The sequence below is a fragment of the Sciurus vulgaris genome (assembly GCF_902686455.1).
Source record: "Sciurus vulgaris genome assembly, chromosome: 2".
Taxonomy (NCBI): domain Eukaryota; kingdom Metazoa; phylum Chordata; class Mammalia; order Rodentia; family Sciuridae; genus Sciurus; species Sciurus vulgaris.
The window spans coordinates 182,564,362-182,584,318 of NC_136462.1; the positions used below are offsets into that span (position 1 = coordinate 182,564,362).

Consider the following 19,957-nt stretch of genomic DNA (forward strand, 5'->3'; position numbering starts at 1 on the left):
CTGAGCTATACCTCCAGACCTTTCATTTTTATTTTGGGACAAATTCCCACTTCATTACCAAGGCTGGCCTAGAATTTACAATCTCCCTGCCTCAGCCTCCCCAGTAGCTGGGATTATAGGCATGCACTATTGTGCTCAGCAACAGGAGACTTTTAAGAAGGAAGATCTGATGAGTGGAAACCCACACAAGATGAAAATGCAGACCCTCACCTGAGAGCCACAAATCCCCACTCCGGGGAGGTCTCCAGCAGCTCCAGCTCCATTACCAGGAGCTGACCCATCTGGCCACCCACCTCCAGATCTTCCCAACACTCCTCAGCCATCATCCCAGGAACTTCCCAAGATGCCCTACAGCTCATGCTGCCAAGTCCTGATTCTTCCTCCTGGCCTTCAGGGTCCGACCACCTAGCTAGCCAACTCGGCTGTCTCCTCACTCACTCATTTGCGCTGGTCTTTGCTGGACACATGGCTTGTACCCCCGCCATAGAGCCCCGGCTTCTTATGCTGAGGCCTAGACATGGCTTTCAGAGAATGCTGGTCCTGGGGTCTCCACTTCCATGAAAAGGGCAGCTGTTTCTGTTGTTGTTCTTGTGGTGGTGCTAAGGAAGGAAGCAGGGCCTTCTGCATCCTAGGCAAGTGCTCCACCACTGAGCCACATCCTAGTCCCAAGCCTTTTTTTTTAATCAAAGTGAATTCACATGACATTCGTTTGCATCTATGTAACTACCAATGCCAGAAACTGGCACACAAAGAGCCTCTGAGTTCTGGGCTTTTCTGGTATTCAGACAAGAAACGGACTTATGATCTGAAGAGCTAGACCAGACTGGGCTTGGACACCAGTCCCACCCCTATCTCAGCCCAGATCTTTCCCAGAGCCTGGGTCCCACACTCATTATGAGGCAAGCCTCTTTTCTCAGGGACAGTTTCTTCACATGGAGGGTGGGGGGAAGGAGGAAAGGTTTCTTGCCACAGTAATGTGTGTGTGCATTGCTGGGGATCAAACCCAAGGCCACATGCATACGAATAAGGGCTCTACTGCACCCCCAGTCCCAACTGGATGAGAGAGCCAGGCATAGTGGCACACACATGTTGTCCCACTACTAAGGAGGCTGAGGTGGATCACTTGAGCTCAGGAGTTGGAGGCCAGCCTAGGCCATATAGTAGAACACCTGTCTCCAAAAACAAAAACAAGAACAATAACAGTTGGAAAAAGTTTTCCCATGATAGTTCTTATCCAATGTCCAAAGCCAGGGCTGGGGATATAGCCCAGTGGTACAGCACCTGCCTAGTATGTATGAGACCCTGGGTTTGATTCCAGCACTACTACAAAAAAAAAAAAAAAAAAATTACTAAATTTGCTTACAACTTCTAAAAACTTACTGTTTAAAGAATATACACATTTTAAATTCTGATACTAGCTGAGAAACTTGATTCTTAATTCTCAAACTCTTGTTATTCTGGCAGGGAATTAGTTTCTGTGAAGTCCTGACACACAACCAGCCTCCCTCCCTCCCTTCCCACCCTTCCCTCCATAAGGGGATCCAGACTATCTTTGTTAGCCTGCTCTTAGGGAGTCTGTTGCAGGCAAAGGGAGAGAAGTCACGGTCTTCGTCAAGGGACAGACTTAGGAAGTTCTGGCCTAGGGAACTGCTGCTGGTGGAATTTGTCAGGAGGTCTGTGGGCTCTGTCTTGGTCCCCAAAAGCTTCCCCAAAAAAGGGCTGAGTCGGGCTCTCATGCCCTGCAGCAGGCCCAGTGCTTAGTTCCAGCCCAGCAGCCAGGGACAGAGTCACATCCCCAAGCTCACCTGGTTACACCCATTTTCCCTCCAGGTTTCCTGCTCCTAAAAGGTCCTTTCCCCATGAATGCTCTGTGACCCTAATGGCTAGGGCTCAATTGGTTTGACTTTTTCTTACCTAAGACTCCCCAAGCCTCCCTTTTTTTCTCAGAGGACTGTGGACCAAATGTCACCTAGAAATTGTGCGTGGCTACCACACCGGGCCTCACTTTCTCCATCTGTGTAATGGAGAGAACTAGGCAGTGTCACTGACATTTTGGACAATGGGCAGTGTGGCCAATTTGGTTCTAAGTATTTGTGGGAAGTCTGGCTTCTACGGAGTCCAGGTGTACCTTAAGAGTCATTTAATCACCAACCCTACTGGCTTAGGGATTATTTGGAAAAATAAATTCAACTTTTGTTCACAGAGTTCTCCACTGCTAAAGTGCAACTAAGACCAAAAACTGAGTTGGTCACTTTGTGGTTCTACAGTAATTCCTCCCACCCCCACATGCAGGTGGCTGAAGCCAGCCTTAGCAACTTAGCAAGACCCTGTCTCAAAACAAAAATTGAAAAGGGCTTGGGGGTATAGCTCAGAGGTAGAGTATGCCTGGTTTCGATCCCCAGTACCAATAAATAAATAAATAAACAAACACATACATACCAAGTTAAGCCAGACACTGATGCCTGCCTGCATTCCTAGCTACTCAGGGAGGATGAGGCAGGAGGATCACTTATGCCTAGGGGCTAGAGACCAGCTTGTGCAACATAGGGAGAGCCTATCTCAACAATAACAAAACAATAAACAAAAGAAAGCATTAAAGAAAAAAAAATTACGAAAAGCTGTTTTCAAAGCTGTTGCTTTCTAAGCTCAAGGGCCCTACATATCTGGGCCTAGATGAGTAAAGAGTAACCCAGAAAAAGGCCTTTTTGTTTGAATTAGGCTAGGGTCGGCAGGTACGTCACAGCGTGTGTGGGGTACACAACGCAGAGAGCTGGGGCGCTGGCAGGATGGTGGGAAGTCAAGAAAAAGCTCCTGGAGCAGGATGTAACCACAGAGGAAAGAGAACCCAGCCAGGACCCACAAGCTCCCAGACCGACCCTCCGCACTGGTCAAGGAACAGCCACCTCAAGGTGTGCCGTCTGACCCACCTGGCTGAACGATACTGTTTAACGGCGACAAAAGAGAATGCTGACCCTCTCTGCAGCTCACAGGTAAGCCAGCACCTATCCCACAACCTAAGGGACATTCAAATGAAACCTGGTGGGCCGCCACTCGAATGCTAGGCCTAGCCTACCTGCTTGGGGTAGTTCCCAGGCAGCCTTTTCCAGCGACTGTGGGCCCTGGGGCACAGAACAGGCATCACATTTTGAGCCGGGTCCCTTATCAACTGGGGAGTCTGGGACGAACTGGGTCTCAGTTTCCCCTCTGTGCAATGTGAACCCCCCAGCGCGGACCCGACATCTGGTGCCGGGCCAATTTACGATCGTCGGGATCGGCCCCACTTCTCCCTTCGTAACGCCCCACCCCCGGCCAAGAGCACACAGTAGGCGCTCCGGAAATGCTCTCCGAAAGGAGGAGCGGGCCACTTCCTGCCCCCAAGCGGGCTGCGGAGCCGAGGTCCCACCGCTCCCCTCCCCAGGCCATGTGGCATTCCTGAGGTGGGTGGGCGCAGGAAGAAGGTGCCCTTCGGGCCCGCCCCCTCCGGCGCGGTGGGCGGGGCCGAGCCCCCCGGGCTGCCGGCCCGCCCCGCGGGGGGTGGGCGTAGTTGGTCGCGCTCGGCGCAAAGTTTGTTTGCTGCCTCCGGGCGGTGGGGGAGGGCGAGGCGCGCGCTGAGGGGAGGAGAGGGGATCTGACGTCAGGCCGCGAGGTGCTTTCCAGCCGCGAGCTGTCAGGCGGGTGTCAGGCCCGGCAGGTACGCGGCGCGCGCCCCCGGCGCCCCCCGCCCCGGCCGGGACGCCCCGCACCCTGCCCGAGGCCGCGTGGGCCCGAAAGCCGCCGGGAAAAGTCAGTGCGGGACGCAGGAGGGGCGGAGATGGGGGTGGGGGCGCGCGGACAACTTGGAAAGTTTCTTTTTCGCTGCCGGGCGGGGGAGGGGGCGTCATCCTGGCGCGTGCGATTGTGGGTGTGTGAGCCCGGGTGTGTTTGTGAGTCCCGACTGCGGAGTGCTGGCGGGAGCCTCGCCGGCCCCCGGGAGGAAGTTCGCCCGGGCCCTTTTGGGGGGCCCGGCTCCCTAGGATCCCACCCTGGGAGAGGGCCGCCAGTGCCCCGGACTGGGTGAGCGCGCGGGGGGCGGGTTTGTTTGGTTTCAAAAGTGCACGTTGCTAACCGCCGGCAGGGCCCCCCCGCGGCCGAGTCGGGGAGGGGGCGGCTGAGAGTGACAGCTGGGGGTGGGGGCAGCGGGAAGGGCCCCGAGAGGGGAGGGTGGGGAGCCCGCGCGAGTTCCCCTTTCCTTTGGAACAAAGGAAAGTCTGTCTCCGAGGCATCTGTCACTCCCGGGCGGGCCAAGGCAGCGGGGCGCGTGGGGCCGGCCACCGGGAGAAAGTTTGTGCGCGCCGGGACCTTCGGGCAGGCGAGGGGGAGCCGAGCCTCCCGCTGGGGAGGCGCGCGGTCCCTGGGGCTGGGGGCGGCCAACATGGAGTCTGGGCGCAGGATTGGGGGGGGCGGTGCGGAGGTGGGAGCCCAGCCCCCTCCTCTCCCCTCCCCCTCCGGGCCGAGTTCGGAGCACAAAGCCGAGCGCGCACGCTCCGCCGGCCCCGCGCCCCGAAGAGGCAGCCAGCGCGGAGCAGCGGGGAAGGGGGTGGGAACGAAACTTTTCCTGCCCCGGGACAGACACGTGAGTTTTCTTTTTCCAGAGCCCTCGCCCCGCCGGGATTGCGGGCCCACGGAGGAACTCTTGCGCTCATTTTGACCTGGGGTTGGGGGGCAAGGGGTGCGGGCGCCCCGAGCGCCCGCCGACTCCTCGCCGCCCAGGGAGCCATGTGCTCCGCTCAGTCTGGGCCGCGGGGGAGGTTGCGCGCTTTGTGTGAACTGCTGGGAATGTGAGCCCTGGTGTGCGACCAGGGGGAGTGTCGGCCGAGCTGGGGGAGTTGTCAGAAAGTTCCTGCGGGAGTGGCTGCAGGTGGCGTCGTGGGAGTGTGTAGGAGGGTGCACAGGGTGTTGTGTCGAAGGGACGCTGAACTGACTACTGATGTGATGACGTCCAGAGCTTTCCCCTTCGGGACATCGTGGGTGGGCGGATGGATGCAGGAGTTGGGCTAGTTGCGTGGGTCAGTCTTTGGTGCTAGGCTTGAGGTCTGTAGGCTGTGTGTGTGTGTGTGTAGTATGTGTCTGAAAATCATGGGGCTTGTAGGGCCGTGCCAGTTACCTGAGCGCTGTCGCCGTTGCCTGAGGGGTGGGCAGAATGTGTAAGTGTGAGATATATGTGGAATACCTGCAGGACTGTAGGCGGCCCTGGGGGGCAGGACACCGAAGTGGAAAGGTTTGTGCAGACTGAGGGGTCATCCCCGGGGCCTACCTCTGGAACCCTGCAGACTGGGTTCTGGCTGGCAGCCAGGGTGGAATTTGTACAGATAACCTTGAGTAAACTTCTAACTGCTTGCCAGGGCTGCATCCCTGAGCCCGGATCCCGGCTGCCCTGGCAGCTAGAAATGTCTGACCTCAGAAATTAGCCAGCAGTGGTGCTTTCTGAGGAGTGGCACATCTAAGCAGTGCCTGTCTCACCTCCAGGTGGCCTGGCTGAGGGTAGACCCTTCCCTCGAAAGCCTGGCCTCCCTGGCCCAGAGATCTGGGCTCAGACCCAAGTCGAGGAAACAAAACCTGGGAGATGCCAGAGTCTGTTGGCCCGGCCTGCTGGGGAGCTGTTAAAAGGCTGAGAAGGGAGGAGCCTGGAGATTCTGGCATCGGGCTTGGCCTAGAACTTTTGCTTTTAAAATGTAAATTTCTTTTGCTTGTGTGAACTAGAACGTTAGGGTGGGAGGAGCAGCTGAATTGGGTTATCTAGGGGGAAAAAACTCTTCCTTCATTTGACAGGTGAAGGAGGGGGGACTTACCCAGGGGTTACACAGCCATATGGGGGGTTGGGCAGACCAGACAGAGCCTGGCCTGGGATCCAGGCTGAACAAGGAGAGGATCTAAGAAACAAGTGGCATGATTTGGTACTTTCTGCAGGGTACACAGTAGATGCTTAATAAATATTACATGATTTGCTACACAACCATGTGATTATAGTTTCCAGACTCCTTACTGGCCTTGGAAGACCTGTCAAGATCACAAGGGGGTTGAGGAAGCAAGTTACCTAAGCTCAAATCCTACTGGAATAACTCCTGGAGGTGGGATTTTTTAAAGTAACTTTTTATTGGGCTATAACTTGCATACTACACAATTTACTCACTTAAAGTATATAAATCAGTGGTTTTTAGTATATTTACAACTATGTGCAACCATCAGTACCAGTCAATTTTAGGATATTTTTATCCCCTCAGAAAGAAACACCATTCACTTTAGCTATCACTCTTTTATCCTCCCTACCCCTAACTGCCAATCTGCCTTCTGTCTGTAGAGTCATCTATTCTGGACATTTTGTTGTAAATGGAAACATACCATATGTGGTCTTGTGTGACTAGCCTCTTTGAAGTTTTACTTAGCATGTTTCAAGGTTCATCCATGTTATGGAAAATATGAGAACTTTTTATGGGCAGGTAATACTCCATTGTTGATGGCCACTTGGTTGTTTCCACCTTTTGGCTACTGTGAATAAGGCTGCTGGGAACATTTGTGTATGAGATTTTTGTGTGGACCCAGGTTTACATTTTTCTTGGCTAGATAGCTAGGGGTGAATTGCTAAATCGTGTGGTAACTTTTAAACTATCATGGTATCTTTAGTGGCATTCTTATTATTTTCTTTGTTTTCTTATCTATAAAACAATAAGAATAGTTTCTCCCTTAAAGGGGTTTGTGAGAATTAAATGAAGTAATAGATATACAATGCTGGGTACAGTAGATCTCAATCAATTGTAGCTGAATGATTTCTAGTCTTCCTACTTAATGAGTTGCTATTTATTTTAGTTTATTTTACTTGGTACCAGGGATTGAACCCAAAAGGGCTTAACATCTGAGCCTCATCTCCAGCCCTTCTCATTTTTTATTTCGAGACAGGTTCTCACCAAGTTGCCCAAACTGGCCTTGAACTTGCAATCCTCCTGCCTCACCCTCCCGAGTAGCTGGGTTTATAGGCATGTGCCACCTCACCCCAAATGTTCGTTTTAGTAGTCACTTATCTGGCTCCACGAAATGGTGGTGTTTTGGATTCATCCTTCTCGTTTCTCTGGCTAGGGTATATAACCAGAGACTTTGAACAGAGACTCCTCCATTTCTGGCATCCCAGGCTATAGTAATGATGAGCATGTTTGGAAACTAGCAAACAGGGTAAGCGGCAGTAAGTACATGGTAATGATGTCTCTGTCCCCTATGCCACTTGTCCCAGGCTCACCTAAGGTCCAGCCTAGCTCCTAGGCGCCATGTCGGACAGTGATCTGGGCGAGGATGAAGGCCTCCTCTCCCTGGCGGGCAAGAGGAAGCGCAGGGGGAACCTGCCCAAGGAATCTGTGAAGATCCTCCGGGACTGGCTGTATTTGCACCGCTACAACGCCTACCCCTCCGAGCAAGAGAAGCTGAGCCTTTCTGGACAAACCAACCTCTCAGTGCTGCAGGTAAGCAGGGGACCTGGGTTTTAGTCCAGAGCCAGCCCTGTCACTGACTTACAGTGTGGCTTTCTACCTCAGTTTCTTGGGTCAAGTGAGAATACCCACTCTCCCTGTGGGTGAGATAGTGAATTGGGGTCATTGCAGCTAGATTTCAGACTGGAAAGTTCTGAAGAGGCGAGGAATTGTCGTTAGTGTCCAGGTGTCATTGTTAACTTTGGAGGCTATGGGAAGGTGGAAGATTTGAGTGGCTGGGATTCAGACCTCAGCCCCATAGCACAGGTGGGTTGGGGATTTGGTTGTGGGGCAACTGGGAATCTTCAATGTAATTAAGAAATGAGTTGGAAGAAGTCAGGGTTCAAAACCCAGTGCAACCATGGACTGTGAGCTTTATCTTGCTTTCCTCATTTGTAAAGTGAAGGTTAGAGTCCTCTCCTGCCTGATGGAACTATTGGGAGGAATAGATTCAAAACTGGATGTGAAAGTGATTGAAAAAACTGCACAGGAAGCTGGGTGCGGTTGCCATTCCTATAATCCCAGTGACTCAAGAGTCTGAGGCAGGAGGATTGAGAGTTCAAAGCCAGCCTTAGCAATTTAGGGAAGCCCTAAGCAACACAGAGAGACCTTGTCTCTACATAAAATATAAAAAAAGGGCTGGGGATGTGGCTCAAACAAAACAACTGCACAGGAGCACACTCGAAAGACAGTGTCAGGAGGCTAGGGATATAACTCAGTGGAACACTTGACCTGGACTGTGTGGAGCCCCCTGGGTTCCATCCCCAGCATTGCCAAAAAAAAAAAAGTGTCAGAGTGCAAAGTAACATTTCCTTTCAGTTGTCCTGTTGCTGATCTCTAGATAGCTATCTTTGTTGTTTTCTTTTTGGTACTGTAGATCAAATGCAGGGGTGCTTCACCACTGAGCTACATTCCCAGCCCTTTTTATTTTTGACTTTTAGAGACAGGGTCTTGCCAAGTTGCTCAGGTCCTCACTCAGTTGCTGAGGCTGGCCTGGAACTCGTAATTCTCCTGCCTGAGCCTCCTGAGTTGCAGGGATTACAGGAGTGTGCCACTTATAGGTGTGAGCCACTGCACTTGTTTTGCTGTTTTCATGTACAGGATACCTAGACTACCTTTGCCTGTGTACAATTTGACTTTCACCTCCCTGAGGGACATATTAGAGCCTCCCTGTAGGCCCTAAATCTGACAGGTCACCCTCACCACTGACCCCCCACTTTTTCCTTCAGGAATTCTCTGGGCCCCTCCCTGCAGCTCCACCAGGCCCTCTCTACCTGCCTGTCACTGCTCTTCACTCCAGTCCACAGTCTGCCTCCCTTTCTTTTACCCATTCTGGTCCTCTGGCTTTCCCCTGGCTTCCCTGATCTTATCCCCACCAAGAAGAGTCTCAGTAAGTAATCAGCCCTTGGAACCGTGTCAGTGGCTATGTACTCATGAGCAGCGGTTAATCCTGGTCTGTCTGCAAGAAAGGATCTGGAGTTACAGATACTGACTCAGATTCCATCCTTTCCACAAGAGGAAGCCTGGATCCTGACCAAGTCACTGCCATCTCTCTAAGCCTCATTATTTTCAGATCTGGAAAAAGGGAGGTGGTTGTAGCCCTTTGCTACAGTGGAGGGAGGAGGGACTGAGAAGTCAAGGCTGACTCTGCAGGGGTTGGTACATACTGGGTGCTTCTGCTCCTGATCACGTTCTCATCTCCCCTCTAGTGCAGGTCTTGGATGACCCTGGGTGCGCAGCAGCATACAGCATTTCAGAGTCCCTCCTGAGCTTCCCCATTGTGCCCAACTCCATGCCTCAGGGACACCCTGGGGAATATCAAGTCTGGGGTCGGGGTAGGAGACAGACTTGGCCACTGATGTTGCAAAAGTGATCCCTGCTGGGACAAAGGTAGGAGAACTCGGTCTAGGTGGGCCTGGGTCTTCAAACAGACCCAGATCTCACAGAAGAGGTGGCCTTGAACTTACAGAATGTAGAACAGCACAGGCTAAGGATCTAGTGCCTGCAACCAGCATCACGCAGACAGCCTTTTTGCTGCCTCTAGCTTCTTCCTTCAGTCCATTCTTTTGAACATAAAAGCACAAATTGATCATGTCACCTCCTCCCTGGACCCCACCATCCTCAGGGTGGAGTCCAGGCTGTACCTGGCCCTTGGTCCCTCAGGCCTCTAGGCTCTCTCCCTTGGCTGGGAGCAGCCAGGCACAGCCCTGACCTTTCCTACCTGGCTTACTCCATTCAAGCCCTTCCTTCTCATATGAACACTCTCTGACCTGCAGCTAGGTTTTGGGACACTGCTGTGTATTTCCATACCTGTTCTGTCAAACCACTTGTCACTACATTGGAATTACTTTTTTTTTTTTTTTTTTTTTTTTGCAGTGCTGGGGATTGAACCCAGGGCCTTGTGCTTACAAGGCAAGCACTCTACCAACTGAGCTATCTCCCCAGCCCTTGTAATTACTTTTGACAGGGACACTCTCAAATCTGATAAATGTACCAGTTCTTTAGAAAAAAATATTTCATGGACCTGCCCCCCCATATAGTAATCTGAATCATTTTTATTAATCACTTAAGTATGTACAAATATAATACCAGGTAAAAACTTTTGCTTTTTGCTTCTATACATAAGTATAAACCCAAATAATTTTCCAAAGTAGAGAAATATAAAAACAAGGGAATTCCTTTTAACTCTATTCAAGTAGCCAATGGTATTTTGCTGTCTAGTGTATAGTGGGACAAAGGCACTGACTCTGGATGTGAGTCCCCGCGGCCACTCCTACCTGTGTCACAATGGAAACATGAAGCCAAGGCACCCTCTTACGGAGTGGATCCCTTAGGACGACAGGTCCACTTGGAGAATTCTAGAGCAAGGATTCCAGTGGTGGCCACTGTCCTCCAGAGTCATGTTAAAGTTAGGGGACAGTGGGCACCATCTGCACTCCTTGAGGGATTATCGTGAATCCCAGATTAGCCTATGCACCTGTCTTGGAGCCTCTCAGGCCCTCAGATTGATTGTCTGATAACTCCCCCATCGGCTCCTTCCTTTTTCCGCCTTCCATTGCCCCTTCTCAACTTGTTTGGGATCACCCTGTATAGATTCCCCTTAAATGTTTCTGGAATGTAGCTGCTTTCCCAGGCTTTTCCATGTAATCAATGACTGATCGCTTGTTACTCTGAGACTTAAAACCCTTCAGTGTCTCCTGCCAACCTAATCACATCACCTGCTGGTCTTATCTCTGCTCCCCAAACATTCCTGCTGTACACACTGATCTCCACCCCAGACTGCTGTCCCTCAGACAAAGGGACTCAACCCCTGGGGAAGCTGTGTTCCCACAGCAACTGGACTAGGACCCAACATTGAGACATTTGACTGGCTGACTCATTTTATTTTATTTTGGGGAAGGGTATTGGGGATTGAACTCAGGGGCATAAGACCACTGATCCACATTCCCAGCCTAGTTTGTGTTTTATTTAGACAGGGTCTCACTAAGTTGTTTAGGGCCTTGCTTTTGCTAATGCTGGCTTTGAACTCGCCATCCTCCTGCCTCAACCTCCCCGAGCTACTGCAATTACAGGCATGCGCCTCAGCACCCAGCTAGACTGGCTGATTTTTAGATGGCACTGAATTCTGGAGGTGTGGAGGGAAGAGATCTTGTTTCATTTTCATTATAGTTCCAGCGTTTAGCTCGATTCCTAGTAGGTAGGTACTTAGTAAATAATTGTTGAAATGACAGAAAACAATGATAAAGCTTTAGAAATGTCAGAATTAAGGAAACAGCAATCCTGAGTCAGGAAAAATCGGCTCAGATCTCTGGAAGCATCTTTTTTTCCCTTCCATCTCCTCACCACCACCCCTTCCCCACTGGGGCCTGAACCCAGGGCCTCATATTTGCATGCTACTCAAGCAAACTCTACACCACTGAGCTACATCCCCTGCCCTTTTTATTTTATGTTTTTTTTTTTTTTTTTTTCTTTTTCTTTTTTTTTGAAACCAGGGATAGAAACCAGGGGCACTTAATCACTGAGCCATGCCCCCAGCCCTATTTTGTATTTTATTTAGAGACAGGATCTTGCTTAGTTGCTTAGCACCTCACTTTTGTTGAGGCTGGTTTTGAACTCAAGATCCTCCTGCCTCAGCCTCTGGAGCTGCTGGGATTACTGGCATGTGCTACCATGCCCAGCTGATTTCATGTTTTGAGAAAGGTTTGCCTTGAATTTGCCATCTTCCTTCCGCAGCCTCCTGAGTCCTGGGGATTACAGGTGTATGCCACTGAGCATGGCTCCTATATATTTACGTTTTAAAATTGTTATTAAGGACATTTTCAAATATCCAGAAAAGTAAGAATATTACAATGAACCCCCCCAACTAACACTGATTTCAACTGGTATCCACATTTGGCTAAGCTTGTTTTATCTTTCCTTGGGGCATCTCTTTTGAAAGTCTCCTTTAAAGGGCCCCAGGAGCAATCTAATTAGCAAGTCAATGAGTCATTTAACTAACTGCTTTGCTGGTACTTGCCCAGAGCAAGGCAGTTGGGAGGGTAAGACAAAAAAAAAAAAAAGTCTCCTGTGAAGGATCTTCACAAGTCCCGGTGACACCCTGTAATGGTTGGATTCATCTGTGGTTTCTAGTCTGTGGGGCTGCCTGGGAGGATCTGTGCCCCCAACCTTCCCTCCAGCATTGACCAGGCTGTACTGAGTCGGGCCCAGTCCTGTGCTAGAAACAGAACAGGCATCTCCCTGTCCCTTCCTGAGCCCATGTAGTGGGGGCAGCAGTTCATCCTCTAAAGGACCTAGAAAGGAGTCTGGCACAGGTCATGGCACTGTGGGTGGGGGCAGCCGGGCCCCCAGGCAGCCAGTGACTCTGTTCAGGTGCTCCCCTCTTCTCCCTCCTTCAAAGCTAGCTGCCTTCCAGTCCTCCCACAGATCACCTCTGTCTCCCCACCTCAAGACCTTTTATCTCTGTTTTTTGAGCTTCTGTGTAAGATCTTGTTTATGTTTTTGCTTAAATAAAGGGCTCTGCCCTCAAGGACAAGTTACACCAGTGGGGTCATCCTAAGCCTGATGAGCAAAACTCTCCTGCTCCCTTGTTTAGAAATCCCGACTCCACCCCAACCTGATCTATGAAGCAGATAGGAAATAGCTCTTTAACATTTTTCTTCAATCACTCCCAAGGTGATTCTAATACAGCCAGCTGCTTTTTAGAACACCTGGGACTGTTGGCTGCTAGGCAGTGGCGATTCAAGGTGTCAGAGAGGCCTCAGCACATGTTCACTTCCCTTTTGCTCTTTCACAGTTGAGGGGACATTGGAACGAAGGCACTCTGCCGCCTTCCGCAGACCCTCTATTCCCCTCCTCAGGTCCTGCACCAGTTTCCTGGAGCCCCTCTACTTTGCCAGTTTTTTCCTCCCATCTCAGTCAGTGATTAAGGGGCGAGGGGAACCTTGACAGGGCAGCAGCTTTTCCCATGGAGCCCTTTGATGACAGCCAGGCTCTGAGGGACCAGCCTGTGTGCTGCCACACAGATCACAGAATTCACCTTGACTTCCTTCCTACCACCTCTCAAGGACCTTGAGTGGCTGCAAGCCATGTGCTCTTTTCCTGACTTAGGCATGGGTGGGCAGCTGAAGGGGCCACCTGCCTTGCCAGCTACCCTCAGCTGTGGGGTTTCTATGGGATGAAACAAAACAGTAAGCTGCCAAGCTTTCTGTGGACCAGGGTGAGCACTCAGGGGAATGTGTACAGGGGGAGTTTTCCTGTTTTTCTCTCATGACTCATAAGCCAAAATGGGAGGTGAAACTAGGGGCTAGGTGTCCACACGGCTAGGAGTGGGCACCTAGGCGCCTCTCCCTGAAACAACCTCACAGCTAGAATTGTCCCGACTTTGCCTGACCCAGGTCAGTGTGACCTGTTTCCCAGCATCTAGGGGTGGGTGGACAGGTGCAGTGCCCTCCTATAGCAAAGGTAGTCCAGGAAGCTGCTGTGGGAGGGAGGGAGGAAGGGAGGGAGACAACGGAAGGAAAATTGATGGGAGGTGTACTGCTCCTGAGCAAGGGGAAAGAGGGGGGTCTCATGCTGACTCCCCTAGGCTGGCTGTCCAGGGTGCCTGGAACCACTCTCTGGTCACATTGCAGCCTTTGTACTTGTGATCTTGAAGAAATTACTAGACCTCCCTGACCAAGAAGTCACATATTCAGAATAGCACCTGATGTTTTGTGTTAAGGTGTTGCTATTAGGATTATGATGATTATTTACCTATTCTAGCTCTGTAATCAGAGGCTGTGTGACTCTGGGAAAGTTCTTTCATCTCAACACCCCCCAGGACTGGGGAGTGGACGCAGAGGTGCTCTACTGCTGAGCCACGTCCCCAGACTTCTTGTTGTTGTTTGGTGGTATTGAGTGTTAAACCCAGGGCCTTGACAAGTGCTCTACCACTGAGCTGTTTCCAGCCCCACCAAACCTTATTTATTTATTTTGTTTGAGACAAGGTCTTACTAAATTGCTGAGGCTGGGCTTAAACCTAGTGTCCTCCTGCCTCAGCCTCCCAAGTAGCTGTGATTATAGGCCGAACTACTGTCCCCTATAAGTTCTCTCTCTCTTTTTTTTTTTTTTTTTTTTTTTTTTTGGGTGGTGCCGGGGATGAACCCAGGGCCTTGTGCTTGTGAGGCAAGCACTCTACCAACTGAGCTATATCCCCAGCCCCCTATAATTTCTTTGGTCTTGTTTTTTAGTTGTAGATGGATACAATACCTTTATTTTATTTATTTTTATGTGGTGCCGAAGATTGAACCCAGTGCCTCAGCTAGGCAAGTGCTCTACCTCTGACCCATAACCCCAGCTCCTCTTTCATCTTTTTGAGCTTCCAGTTCACTCTATAGTACTTTGGGGACACTGCCCACTACCTCCCAGGTTTGTGTGCAGATTAAACATAGTGCACATGAGATGGCTGGCAGTATCAAAGGTGCATAACAAGTTTGCTTCCTTCTTTCTGCCCACCCAGTAGTTGAGTCCAATCTCTTCTTTGGGGCTCCCCTGCACCTCCAGTCAGGATTCAGTTCTGCCAGCACTTGTTAACATCTGCTATTGATACCTGCTCACTTTCACTGGCAAGAACACAGGAGTGAAGTGGGAGAAATGAACTTCGGGGTTGAGGTCCTTTCATGCTGGAATGGAGAAGGAGAGAAGGGCCGCAGAGAGTCCCTGGCTCTGCCCTCACAGGGACAGGGACCTATTGCTACCTTTGGGTCACCTGTGGAATGGGTACTGCTGCATCTGCCTAGGTAAAGAGCATCAGCTTCTGTCATAGGGAGCTATTCCTTTAGCGGGACACAGGCAGAGTCAATGGGAAGATGGTACCTAAGGGCTTGTCCCAAATAATGGGCCAAGAAAAAAGCTGGATAATACAAACATACAAGACCCCTCAGTGGTATACTGTAGTGTTCTGGGCTAGTGGGATCAGCCCTGTTGACTTAGAGCTCGTCACCTACCATACACCCCCACCCCTGCTTATGTGGTGTGTGCGAGAGAGAAACTGGAGATTGAACCCTGGGGCGCTTTACTACTGAGCTACATCCCCAGCCCTTTTTCTTATTTTGAGATGGGGTCTAGCCAAGTTGCTCAGGCTGGGCTTGAACTTTCAATATTCCTGTCTCAGCCTCTGGAGTTGCTGTTTTAATATCCAGGCTCTGGAGTCTGTACTGATCTATAGGCAGCAGGAAGACAAAAACGGCAGTTTTCTAGAACAGAAATGATAGCCATTGCATTTTAGAAAGAGACTTGACAATCAGTGAAAAGACTGGACAGCTGTGATGCTGGTGGCTATTAAAAGCGCTTAGAGGCTGGGTACACTGCTGCACCCATGATCCCAGTAACTCAGGAGGGTGAGGCAGGAGGAGTGCAAGTTCAAGGCCAGGCAATTTAGTGAGACCCTTTCTTAAAATCAAATCAGATCAAGTGTAGGGTTGGGGATGTCGCCCAGTGGTAGAACACCCCTGGGGATAATCCCTGGTACCTCCACCTCAAAAAAAAAAAAAGTCCAGGGCACTGGGATGTACATAGCCCAGTGGTAGAGCACTGACCTAGGTTCTGCAAGTTCCTGGGTTCTATCCCCAGTACTATGTGCATGTGCACACATGAATCCAGGCAGATGGGGGGCTGGGGTTAGGTGTGTCCCCCAACTATAGGCACCTTGAGTTTTGCAGCATTATCACAGTGTGCAGTGGGGAATTTCATGCCCCACTGGTATAATCCTGGTATTGCTCAAAAACAGTAATTTTTCTTGACGAATCCTTGGTAACTTGTGGCTCTTTTCTCCAGCCTGCAACAACACACTTCAGATTTGGGAGTGAATCACTCTCAATACCTTACCCTCTCCTTCACCCACCCACACTCATCCTGGCAGCAGGTCCTGCCACTTTCAGCTTCCTAAGTAGATCAAACACTTGTCCTTTTCTACTTCATCCCTTAAAGTAACCTGAACTATCAGCCCATTTCCCTGCTTCCAGTCTATTCTCCACATAGCAAATCATTCCTTGTAGCTCTATTGTTGGTAAAGAAATGAATCCTTGCTGGGCGCAGTGGCTCAGGAGGCTGAAACGAGAATCGCGAGTTCAGTGTCAGCCTCAGCAACTTAGCAGTACTGTCTCTAAAAAATGGACTGGGATGTGGCTCAGAGGGTAAGTGCCCCTGGGTTCAATCTCAAGTACCAAAGAGAGACAGAGAGAGAGAGAGAAATGGGTCCTCGGGCCCACATAGTACTGCCCACCCGTTCCCCCCTCATCAGTTGTTTATAACTTCAGATCTCAGTTGAAGAGCTGCTTGCTCAGAGAATACTTCCCCAAGTCCACAAAGACCAGACTGGATCTCCCTGTCATTGTCTCCACCAGCACCATTTACGTTTGTGTGATTTCTTACGTACTCCCTTCCCTCTGTGACCACTGTGAGGGCTGGGACCTTGTCTGTGTTTGCTGTTGTGTTTATGGGGCTTGGAATCTCATAATAGTTTTGGATGGCAAGAACTGATCAGTCTCTCATACTCATTCCAGATATGTAACTGGTTCATCAACGCCCGGCGGCGGCTTCTTCCAGACATGCTTCGGAAGGATGGCAAAGACCCTAATCAGTTCACCATTTCCCGCCGTGGCGGTAAAGCCGCAGAAGTGGCCCTACCCCGTGGTAACAGCCCCTCAGTGCTGGCTGTATCTGTACCTGCTCCCACCAATGTGCTCTCTTTGTCTGTGTGCTCCATGCCACTCCACACAGGCCAGGGGGAGAAGCCAGCAGCCCCCTTCCCACAGGGGGAGCTAGAGTCCCCCAAACCCCTAGTGACCCCTGGTAGTACACTTGCCCTGCTGACCAGGGCTGAGGCTGGAAGCCCCACAGGTGGACTCTTCAACACACCACCGCCCACACCCCCAGAGCAGGACAAGGAGGACTTCAGCAGCTTCCAGCTGCTGGTGGAGGTGGCACTGCAGAGGGCTGCTGAGATGGAGCTTCAGAAGCAGCAGGACCCAGCACCCCCATTGCTGCACACTCCCATCCCTTTAGTTTCTGAGAACCCCAAGTAGGCATCTGCTACCAGGGGTGCTCAAGGCTCAAGCCAGCTGTTCCGGGTTTCTGGTTCGCTTCCCTTCCATACAGAGGGTTTTCTATGGATCACTGCCAAGCATCGGATCATCTCCTCTGTCCAGAAGTCTTCAGCCGGAAGATGCCAGCTGGCATCACTGCATTTGACAGGGACCTTTGCTGACTGTCTCCAGGCCTCCTCAGTGATGAGACCAAGAGATTGGAGATAGGCATGGTGCTGCTGCTGCTCCTTCAGAGAATCCTTGGGACCCTTTGTTCCAGTCTGCTTTCCTAGGCTGGGCTCAGGAAACCTGCCAAGTTCAGACCTATGCTGGGTTCATGCTGCTCCTGAGCTGTGCCTGTTTCTGTCAAACCTGGTGTGGACATTCCAAAGTCCTAAGTGTGGGAAAAAGAAAAGAGGGACCCAGCACATGTAACGGCACCGACTCCAGTTGAATGTTTAGATTTTTGCTAAACTGTTTATTTTCCCTGTTTTGCTGTGGTTTGCATTAAGGGCAGTAGTTAGCCCAGGTGTGGGGAATGAGAGTGCATTGCAAGATGAAAGATGGAGTCTGATCCTCCCCTGGGAATGATCTACCACTGCAACTGGGGTTGTCGTACAAGAAAAGAGTATTTTTGTTCGGGGGACCAGCTGAATCTCTGTATGATGAGAATTCCAAATGGTTGTTCTGTTGTCCCTTTGGTTTACCAAAAAGCTGTTTGGAGCAGAAAAAGAAATTTGGCATTGGCTTTTGCATCAGGCACAGAAGGGCATAGTCAACAGCCAAGGGAGAGTCTAGCAAAACCTGACTCAACCTAGACATGGAGTAGAGAAGGGTGATAAAACCAGAGATTTTTGTTTTTACTGTTTTGGGGTGGGGGTGGGGGAGTAAGTTAGACTGAAGCAATGGACTTTTTTTTTTTTTTAAGCGCCTTGTTAATATTTTTCCTTTTTTCTTGAAGGCTTTGCCCTGCAGCCTGAGTTTTTAAATTCCTTTAGGAACTTGGGACTGGAATGTTAGAAGCTCCCAGCATCTCCACTTGGGGAGCAGTGAGCCATCTGCTGGTCAGGAAGCCCTTCTAGCTACTAGAACAGGCAATTTTTCCCACAAAGGTGATAGGAACTTATTCCTGAAGGAAGCAGGGAATTTCCTGCAGTGGGCCTGGTAGCTTTGTCTTTGCTTCACCTTTCTTTAAACTGGAGTTGCAAGGGCCTTGCCTGAGTTTCCCAGTGAAACATCACATTTGGTCCTCACCCCCACCCTTTTAATTTTGCTGTTTCATTGCTGATAGTGTTCAACAGCAGTATACCCCGTCTTTATATATCTTAAGAAACACTAATCCTAGATTTTTATTAGCCAAAATATTTTTGTTCTGAATAATATCGTTACTGGGCCAAAAGACAGGCCAGGAGCCCTGGCCTGTTGTAGTTCCTGATATTACCAGGTTGGGCGTGAGGGGAATGGGTTCCTGGGTGTTGACTGACTTGGCCATGGCAAGGGCATACGTTTTGTCCTTTCTCAGAAGATCCCTGATACCCTCAGGGAGGCTCCCCTACCTCTCCTGAGTGACTTGGCCCATCCCTTGCAGTGGGCATGGGAATAGGTTACTTACAGAAAGGGAGTTTTGCCCTTTGTAGATGGGCAAGTTTCCTAGGCTCTCTGTTCTGCCTCCCTCTGGCCTCTTTGCTGCAGGGAATTGGGCATCTTCACCCTTGTGGGACCCAGTTGGGGAAAGTCAACATGGCAGCTTCAAGGTTAGCTGAAGCTGTGCTTCCACCTCTTCCACCCCAGCAGTGTCCGTGAGCCCAGCTCTGCTGGAGCTGATGGAGGACACCTGTAGTAGGTGACTCAGTGTATTGGGCTGGGTGGGATTTTCCTTTCCTACAGTGCACTGAACTGGGAAGGGGTGAGGGGAGAGGGAGCCATGCTGCTGAACTCTGTCTGGCATTCCCTGCTTGTATAAAGGGGGCCTCTGCGGGTGGGACAGCTCTGCTTGGGTTTGGTTGTAAGATAAACCTGGAGGAGAAAGCACAGTTGTCCCATTGAATTATTTGAGCAAAAAACTACTGTAAATAACTTTGTTTTTGTCTTTTGTCAAATAAAATTGTTCTGTTTTTATTTTTAAAATATAACTTTTTGATTGATCCTCTGTGGCTCTGGAGACTGGGTACTCACTGAGTTTATCCTCTGCCTTACCTCATTCACTCTCCCTCTAATAGCTATCTGTGTGGGTTTGTACACCCTGCACTCCTGTTTCTTTTCCCCAGTACCATTCCATAACCCATTCATCACAGTGTATGGGGGACATATGCATCCCAAGCTGGGCCAGTCTTCTGAGATCAACAGTTAAACTTTGGGCGTGCTAAGTGGTGAGGGTGTGAACTTGGGGGAATGGCAACTTTGTCCTTCCCCCCTGGGAAAAGAGTATGAAGCCAGCATAGAGACGTAGATATGAGACCAGTACTCCAGTCATGTCTGAAGCCAGGACTACCCAACTTCCCTATTGTATAAACTAGTAATTCCCCTCTTGGCTTACATTTATCTGCAAATGCATTTCTACCACACAGAAATGACAATGCACTAATTTCAACCCAAAGTACAAAAACCAGGATCTGCAAGGTAGTAAACAGTTTTATTATGAGTGGGTTTTTGTGATGTTCATTTTGTCTTAAGTTTTTATGCACAGAGAAAACAGACTTCTAGGTAAAGAAACTGGGTGGGGCTGGACATGGTGCTACATATCTGTAATCCCACCTACTCAGGAGGCTCACAAGCCAGGCTGGGCAATTAAGTAAGACCCTTGTCTCAAAATTTAAGAAGGGCTGGGGATGTAGCTCAGTGGTGTAGAACTTGCTTAGCATGCATGAGGCCCTGGGTTCCCCAGTACAGCTCTCCTCCCCT

The 19,957-nt window shown here is 50.3% G+C and overlaps 1 protein-coding gene across 5 annotated transcripts; it reads left to right on the forward strand.

Annotated features, from left to right (window-relative positions):
• The first annotated feature begins 3,322 nt into the window (after nucleotides 1-3,322).
• TGIF2 (TGFB induced factor homeobox 2) lies at nucleotides 3,323-17,729 on the forward strand. 5 transcript variants are annotated; one of them, XM_079128377.1, is made up of 3 exons: nucleotides 3,323-3,437; nucleotides 7,262-7,487; nucleotides 16,535-17,729. In XM_079128377.1, exons 2-3 carry the CDS (start codon nucleotides 7,296-7,298, stop codon nucleotides 17,054-17,056), a joined length of 714 nt encoding a protein of 237 aa, XP_078984503.1. In that variant the 5' UTR covers nucleotides 3,323-3,437; nucleotides 7,262-7,295; the 3' UTR covers nucleotides 17,057-17,729. The 5 variants fall into 5 exon arrangements, with proteins under 5 accessions (XP_078984503.1, XP_078984501.1, XP_078984500.1 ...); XM_079128375.1 differs by lacking the exon at nucleotides 3,323-3,437 and adding an exon at nucleotides 3,552-3,691; XM_079128374.1 differs by lacking the exon at nucleotides 3,323-3,437 and adding an exon at nucleotides 3,596-3,783 and having other exon boundaries at nucleotides 16,535-17,728.
• The last annotated feature ends 2,228 nt before the right edge of the window (nucleotides 17,730-19,957 follow it).